This window comes from Solea senegalensis, linkage group LG18 (genome assembly GCF_019176455.1).
Source record: "Solea senegalensis isolate Sse05_10M linkage group LG18, IFAPA_SoseM_1, whole genome shotgun sequence".
Taxonomy (NCBI): Eukaryota; Metazoa; Chordata; class Actinopteri; order Pleuronectiformes; family Soleidae; genus Solea; species Solea senegalensis.
In genome coordinates, this window is record NC_058041.1 from 18,285,563 (window position 1) to 18,293,948 (window position 8,386).

Genomic DNA, 8,386 nt, shown 5'->3' on the forward strand with positions numbered 1-8,386 from the left:
CTCCTGGTGCGGGCACTAGTCCGGGCACATCTGGTTGCTTACATTCAACTGCAGAAGAAGAAGAACTACTCTCGTTGTAGCTGCTGAGATGCAGAGCATCCACCGTGCCAGAGGGGGAGCTGTGTATCTGAGAGCTGGCCTATCTATTACGTCACTTCCAGGTACCTGGCCAATCACAGGACAGTGGGAAAGCTCTCGTTGGCTGGCCAATCACAACACAGTCCACGTTCTAGGGGTGTGGTTTTGGTCTGAAACAGCGTGGCTGACGAGAGCGTCAGTGAGGAGATATTTTGATCGGCTCGTTTGCAGCGATTAGGAGGTTTTTAATCATGAAAACAAGTTAATATATGTAAGTAGACCTCCATAAATAACATATATGTGACCATAAAAACAAGTTAATATATGTAAGTAGACCTCCATAACTAACATATATGTGTGACCATGAAAACAAGTTAATATATGTAAGTAGACCTCCATAACTAACATATATGTGACCATGAAAACAAGTTAATATATGTAAGTAGACCTCCATAACTAACATATATGTGAGATACAAGCATTCTATGTCACCTTTAATGGTCAGGCCCCTTCATACCTGAAAGACCTAGTCTTACCCTATCACCCTAATAGACCACTTAGGTCACAAAATACAGGTTTACTTGTGGTTCCCAGAGTCTGTAAGAGTAGAATGGGAGGCAGAGCCTTTAGTTACCAGGCTCCTCTCCTGTGGAACCAGCTCCCAATGATAGTTCGGGAGGCGGACACTCTCTCTGTATTTAAAGTTAGACTTAAAACTTTCCTTTTTGATAAACTTTTTATATGTCATTAACCTTGTCTCTTTCTCTCCCTAGTTTGTGTCTTTCCTTCCTTCTCTCTCTCTCTCTCTCTCTGTATTCTCATCATGCAGTTTTCGAGGCTACCCATATCATCACCATTATTATTGTGCCATAATTAAAAAGTCGATATCATTAACTGTATAAACTTGTAACCTGATACAGTTGTTGTGTATCTGCTCCTGGTCTCTCTCTCTCTCTTCTGTCTCTACCTCATCTCCCTCTTGTCCTTTCTCTCCCCCACCTCTCCACTGTCCCCCATTTTTCCTTTCACCCCAACCAGTCGAGGCAGATGACCGCACATCTCTGAGCCTGGTTCTGTCAGAGATTTCTTCCTGTTAAGAGGGAGTTTTTTCTCTCCACTGATGCCTAGTGCCTGCTCATTGTGTGGACTGTTGGGGTTCAATGCTCTCCTTGATGTTCTCTATGTACAGTGCCTTGAGATAATGTATGTTATGATTTGGCGCTATACAAATAAAATTGAATTGAATTGAATTGAATTCCCATGAAACTGTTTGAATCTGATGTAAATTTGTGGTGCGATGTCGACACTGTCAATATTGTGTCACACAAGATATCTCTGTAACATAAACGATGTAATCTTTCAATATCTTCTTATCATGTTTCTGATCAGTGATTTGTACATCTTTTGTCTTGTTAGTGGAACCTCAATATATTTAATAGATTTTGTTTAGTGTCATTTTTATAATCCTGAATAACAACACTTTTGAAGGAAGCAACCTGACCCAAAGAAAAATATTCTTAGCCAGCTGATAAAATAATTTAAGTGATACTAGAGCTTTGTCTAATATTAAACCATCGCCTCAATGCATTGTTCAAGTCCAAGCTAATGGCTAAGCTAAATAATAATCACGTCTCACACCACCACAGTTTAATGATGTATCAGTTTTGTAAGATTGTCACTACAGAGTCATATCTATAAAGATATATCAATCAACATTGACTATCAAACATGTTTTTTAAATGGTTAGTTATCCAAGTCTTGTTACTGATGCAATAACTTTGGGTTAATGTGTGTTTCTTCATTTCTTTTCTTTCCCCATCAGGTGCTGTTTTGTATTCTTTTCAGGCTTCAGTAAAATAATGTAACTCTTTGGAGCAAACAGGCAGAACAATAAACCAAAGCTGGAGGCCAAGATGGCAAATGACTCAACTGCATCTGCATAATTTCCAGGGGAGCTGATATAAGCAGGGATGAATGCTAGCCACACAGCACTGAAGATCAGCATGCTGAATGTGATGAACTTGGCCTCGTTGAAGTTTCCCGGCAAATTTCGAGCCAGAAAAGCCAATACAAAGCACAGACAGGCTTGTAGACCAATATATCCAAGAACACACCAGAAGGCCAGGCTAGAGCCCACACTACACTCCACTATGATCTTTGAATGTTCATACTGTGTATTTCTGGATGGAAACGGGGGAGCATCAATGAGCCAGGCAGCACAGATAACCACCTGAACCAGAGTACAGCTGAAGATAATGGTCCTCTGCTGCTTAGGCCCCAGCCACTTCATGATGTTGTGCCCTGGTCTGGTGGCAGTGAATGCAGCCAGTACCACCAGGGTCTTCCCCAGGATGCAGGAAATACACAGTGAAAATGTGATGCTAAAGGCAGTGTGGCGCAGCATGCAGGACCAATATGTTGGCTTTCCAATGAAAAGCAGAGAACAGAGGAAACACAGAGTCAGTGCAAATAGTATGAAGAAACTGAGCTCAGAGTTATTCACACGGACGATGGCTGTGTGTCTGTGACAGAAGAAGACACCACAGACAGCCAGAGTGAAGCAGGCGCCCACCACAGACATCACTGTCAGGGCTATTCCCAATGAATCGAAGGTCAAGTACTCCACTTTCTTGGCAATGCAGGCTGTTCTGTCGTTGTTTGACCAGAAGTCCTCAGGACAAATTGTACAATCTACTGAGTCTAAAGGGAAGAAAGTATGAACAATTTTCAGTTTTGCATTACTTCTGTGCTAACATTGTAAGAATGGATTTGCTTTGACTTTTTATTGTTCAGCTCAAACTCACTTGTCTGATTGCTAATTTTGCCGCTGTCACATGGTACACAGTCAAAGCAGCAGATAGGCTCCCCATGACGGACAGCCTTCCGGGAGCCTGGAAGACAACTGGCACTGCACACAGACACTGGCACCTAGAGTGGAAAGACCATGTGGTGATATTGGTGAATTTCATTGGTTAATCTATTGACAGGTGGAAAATTCATCGAAACCATGTGTCAATAAAGTATTTCTTACTTGTAGTTTCTCAAGTGTGTTTAACACAGTGTTTTGAGTTTTATGTTGATTAGATATATTTGGTCTACAGATGTCAGTCTAGTTTACAGTTATGCCGATAATCATCAAACAACCTTTTGATGGTCATATGATTACAAGCTGTACACTGAGGACTGGGTTCCTGCCCAAAAGCTATTCCATAACCTGTAGGTCAGTTATTTATATATATTTAGCTGTAGATCTATGAGAAGCATTTAATGAAGAATGATTCATTCATTGTCTACTGCTATATCCTGCACATGAGGGTCGCGAGGAGCCAGAGCCAATCCCAGCTGAAAACAACAGGTGGGGTCAAACCCAAGACAGGTCACCAGACCAGCATACAGAGACAAACCATCATTCACTCTTCCATTCCATAAAGAAGGATCCATGAGGAAAACAACAGTGGATAGTAGGTCACCAATCACATCACAGCCGGGCTTTGAATCTCCGTTGTGTATGAAAACAAATGACCCTGTATCAGATCCAGTCTGTTCCGTCCACCTGACTTACCTCCATCTCAACCTACAGAACTTCAACAGTTGGCATCTGAGGAAGGTAAAAACACAGTGTGAGCAGCTTGCCTCACTCTGTTGTCCTGCCCACATTATCCTGTCCTCCTGGATCAACAGCTCCTCTCCAATAGTCTTGGTTCCATCAAACAAACCAACATTGACAAATTCCATGTTTCCTTCTGTGCCTCTCTGCCAGTTGATGATATCATAATAGGGTACAGAGTTGCCCTTGGCATCAAAGGCCACCTCCTCACCAGCAATGTGAAAGTTTACTTCCTGGAGATAGTGTTGCAGCTTGAAAATTAGGAAATGCACACAATGAAACATTGAATTGCACTAAACAAGGTTTTCAGTCATCAGAGTTTTGAGATTTAAGGCCCCTAAAAATCCACGGCCTAAATTTGTACAGCAGTAGAAATGTAACAGAACGGTAAAGTGAACACATCACATGTCCAGTGCTGTGTTTACAATGGAACAATGAACAATTCATGAACATATTTCATTAAGATTTAAATATATTTAGATTTTTTAGAACACAGAAATAGGGCTGTCATATGTACAGTATGTTACATGACTTTGGTAAATGGGAGATAAAGATCGTGGTCTGAATCCCAAGGATTGGGCTTTGACCCACAGTGTGTATGGTAAAGAAATAGTGGATTATACAGTACCTGCCAAGGTTGTATGTTGTTGCTCTGAGCACATGAGTTGTTCTGGAAAGGCCCCCTCCCTGGCTGACAGAGAAGGAGGTTGTGCAGGGAATGAGCAATGGCATATACAGCCTTATATACATTATAAGAGATTCTAGGGCTGGATGTATTCATGTAGGCTGAGTGCTGTTCCATCAGAGACTCCTGCCCTGAGCACGGTGGCATCTGGGTGACAGAGGATGGAGAAGGACTGCAGCCATACAGAGACTCCCACAGCTCACGAACCAGCACATTGTCAGGATATCTCTTAGGGTTTACTGTCTGCAGGAAGTCACCCAGTCTGGAGATATGACCTATTCTGATGCTAAACCCAATGGTTCCTCCCAAGTAAGGGTAGTACTCTCTCCCTGAAAAGACTGATGCTTTGACCCAGGCATTAATCGCCACCCACTGGATTCCAGTGATGTTCTGAGTCATGTAGTCTCTCAAGAAAGGTGCCATCTCCCCCTCAACTGCAAATACCAACACCACTTTTGCAGTAGAGCTATGCATCATCTTTACAGAGGGTCAGATAATGTAGATAACAGGGTTGTACAAGGAGACAAAAACAAAACCGAGTGACATAAAGAAAAACCCAGATGAACACAGTGAAAAACAACAGTTTCTATAGACCTTAGTATTATTTGATATTTCAACCCTCAACAGCAAAATAATTTCTGTAACTCCATATTAATCTGCCCCTAGTCCTTTTCTTTCTTTTATGTTTAATTTATTTGGTATACTTTTTTCTTGTGTATTTTTGTTTAGGTCTTTTTGTATGTGTGTAAAAAAATGTCACCAGTTGGTGTCAGACAAATAAAGTTTCTATTGTATTCATTTTGAAGAAAGTACTTGTTTAACAAAGTCAGGTTTTGTTTACTTGATTCATCATTTTCTGTTGTATGTCGGTACTAACATTGTCTATTGACGTCACACATTGAGATTTTCTACTCTGCCCCAATAGTTCCACCTGTGACATTATTCATCTTCCTCTTGTTATGAGCTCTTCATTTTCTGGACACGTTTTTTTTTTTTATATACATGGTTACAGAGTTACAATTCATGTCATGACTCTCTTCTCCTTTCTGGATCTAATATGGGCCTGATGAGATAAATGGATAAAGGTGAGACAAATACACAGTTTTCTCCTGGAGTGTCTAAATTGAATGACCACAGTAGGTCCACAAATAGGAGCTTTAATGGCTCTATGTCTTAATATGTGTTAATATGTATTAGCAGCACAAAGTGCACAAATTGTTTTATAGCATCAAATCTCTCTACCCAGTCCCTAGAGGCTGTTATTATTTTATCTTGTGGTAAGAACCCATTAAAGGAGGGTCACAAGTTCAACTCCACCCATGGCAGGTTGTACTCAATTCCCTTGTAAGTCGCTTTGGATAAAAGTGTCTGCTAAATGACATGTAATGTAATGTAATCAGTGGTAGAGTGAACTGTCTTTCAACTGAAAGGTTGAGGAGTTGATTCCTGGCTCCATGAGTCTACATGCTGATCTTTCTTTGGGCAAGACACTGAACCTCAGATTACTGTGCCAGCAGTGTGTGAATAGGTATGGAAGATGTGTTATAAAAAAAAGTGCTCCACATAGATGCAATATGTAGATGTTTGAATTTATGTGAATGGTTGAATGACAAAAACTGTAGTTTAAAGCAGCTAGTGCTCATCACCACTATAAAAGCTCTATCTAAATATAGACCACTTAACATTTAAAGGTAGAAGTCAACAGTGCCCACAGTGTTTTCATACCTTCATGATCCTAAGTCCCGCCTGGCGAGTGTAGAGTAGAGGAATAATTTCATGGTACGCTACACATACTTTGGTGTCCTGTAATTCTCTCAGTAAACCTTTTGCAGCAAAGAGGCCATAATCATTGTCTCCTCGCAGCAGCCCCACCCAAGTCCAGTTAAAGTGCACCAGCAGCTGTGCAAAGGCTTTCACCTGGGCTCAACAGAAAAAGACAATCAACTCACTCAGTTTCATATCACAGACATTAAAAAAACTTTCATAAATGAAAAGCAATATCTTCATAAATTATTTGGTGTTGTGCCCTGTTGTTGTATTCTGTAAATGATAAAGCATGGAAGTTTGGCACAACAAAGAAATATTGATGTATTATTGGATAGGGACAACACATATAAGCATTGTTCCAGCTTAATGAATTGTAAGCAATGCTGTATATATGACTCACAAAACAGCAGAAAAACATCACCAAACATCAATAATGAGGATTATAACAATAAAGGATTATCAACCGTGATTATTGTAATGACCAAACCTGAAAAGAACACTAACATAATATAAGAAAGAGGAAAACTTATATATATGTAAATCAATTTCTTAGTGTTAGAAGATTTGCCTCTTTTTTATTAATAGCTTTAATTTTAAACTAGACAGTTTAAAGCTTTAAAGGCAGTTGTAATACTTATTTCTGATGACAGAGTAGTAAATGTGTTGAGCTTTGATTGAAAACAATAACTGACCACATGTTTTACATTTTACCTGGTAGTCGTCACTAGGAATTACTCTGAAGAAGGTTGGATATTTTTGTCTGTCTGACAAACATGCACATGTAGAAGCATAGCTGATCTGTGTAAAAACAGAGTGCAGTGTTACTGAGAAAAGAAGAACATTTTTGTGATGATTGACATAAATACAAGTCACTGTTACCATGGGGATCCTGAATGTTTGCAGGATTTTTGACACAACAATAGACTGAGAAGATCCAGAAGCCCCAATCACAGCGAGGAGTGATGAGGCATTTGTGCACATAGAAGAGTTTTCCTCACTCACTCCGTTCAGCATCGATAAAACAGCTCTCTGTCCTGTCAGTGGATATCCACATGAATCAAAGATTTTGTAGCCCAGAGTGTGATTCTGCAACAGCACTGGATTCTGGTTTATCTCCTCCACTGCCAGTCTCATAGTCTGAGCCCACCGGAAAGCCTTGGGATCAATTCTGTGGCTGATACAGATGAATGTTGTCTGTTCATTTAAAAACTCGAATGATTATAAACACATTCAGTCCATTTTATATTAATAGTGCAAAATTAGACATAATTCACACGCAAAAGTAAATAAAATGCTCCCACTATCATCTATGAAACTCACCCATTGCAATTTATTGGTGGTGGTCTGTAGGTGCCGTTAAGGTCTGGTATTTTCAGATTAAAATGAATGGGGAAAATCCCACCGATGACATAGTCACCCTGGACCACAAAGCCTGGCTGGAAGCTGTTTAGAAGAGTGCACTTTGAGGCTGCTGGTGCAGCTGCAGTGGTGATGCTGGAAAGTGAGCCATCAGTTAAAGTGAGGACACTGACAGCAAAGTAAAGCAAAGACAATAAAGCAAGTGAAGTCATAATGTTTCACTGGGCTGAGAAGAGAATGAGACAGAGCTAAAGATAAAGTACCTTATAAAGGCTACAGTATCACATTCTCAGTCTTGCATCTTATTGATGACAGAGTGGCTTTGGATTGGACAGTAGTCCACAATCAGAAATTAAAGTGGGTTAATGCAAACTGTGGGGAAAAAGCTGAGTCCCTACACAAAGACAAATACACAAACATATACAGTCTCATATGATAATGTACCTGTTATTATTTATTTTTGATGTAAAGAGGCAACATACATTTGTGTCTCGGTATTTCTGTTTGGTCACTGACATAAAGATGAAAGTAAGAAGACTCAAAAAGACTCAACTACTGTACTTTTCCTCAGAGCTGATTTTGTCATGACCCCAGGAACTTTTCTCTTTCATCTTAAATGACATTCAATATTGCATGTTTTTCCATTTCATATTAAGGTGTTTGGGTCTCTGTTTAGTATTTCTGACATATTTTCAATTTGTCTGTGATGTTATGCTTACCTATTAGTATAACATCACAGACAAATATGAAGTATATGAACACATACAGTCTCATATGATAATGTACCTTTTCAGTTGGTGCTCCGCAGTTTCACCACAATGACAAATGGTACAAGGTTTCATTTACAGTACATGCATAAATTGGCAGGGTGATCAGACCAATAACTAGAC

General features: G+C 39.9%; 1 protein-coding gene across 1 annotated transcript; it reads right to left on the minus strand.

Annotated features, from left to right (window-relative positions):
* Window positions 1-1,710: 1,710 nt before the first annotated feature.
* Window positions 1,711-8,082, minus strand: LOC122759570 (extracellular calcium-sensing receptor-like). Its single transcript, XM_044014501.1, has 9 exons — window positions 8,058-8,082; window positions 7,458-7,557; window positions 7,017-7,311; window positions 6,849-6,935; window positions 6,096-6,287; window positions 4,314-4,847; window positions 3,717-3,936; window positions 2,883-2,999; window positions 1,711-2,778 (listed from the first exon to the last, which is right to left on the minus strand). The coding sequence occupies exons 1-9, from the start codon at window positions 8,080-8,082 to the stop codon at window positions 1,877-1,879; spliced, it is 2,472 nt and encodes an 823-aa protein (XP_043870436.1). The 3' UTR covers window positions 1,711-1,876.
* Between the last annotated feature and the right edge of the window lie 304 nt (window positions 8,083-8,386).

Coding starts and splice junctions, on each gene's coding strand:
- LOC122759570 (XM_044014501.1), bottom strand. CDS start 8,082: ATGACAAAATCAGCTCTGAGGAAAA. Junction 6,936..7,016: donor AAACATTCAGGATCCCCATG/GTAACAGTGACT, acceptor GTTTTTACACAG/ATCAGCTATGCTTCTACATG. Junction 2,779..2,882: donor CAAAATTAGCAATCAGACAA/GTGAGTTTGAGC, acceptor TCTTCCCTTTAG/ACTCAGTAGATTGTACAATT.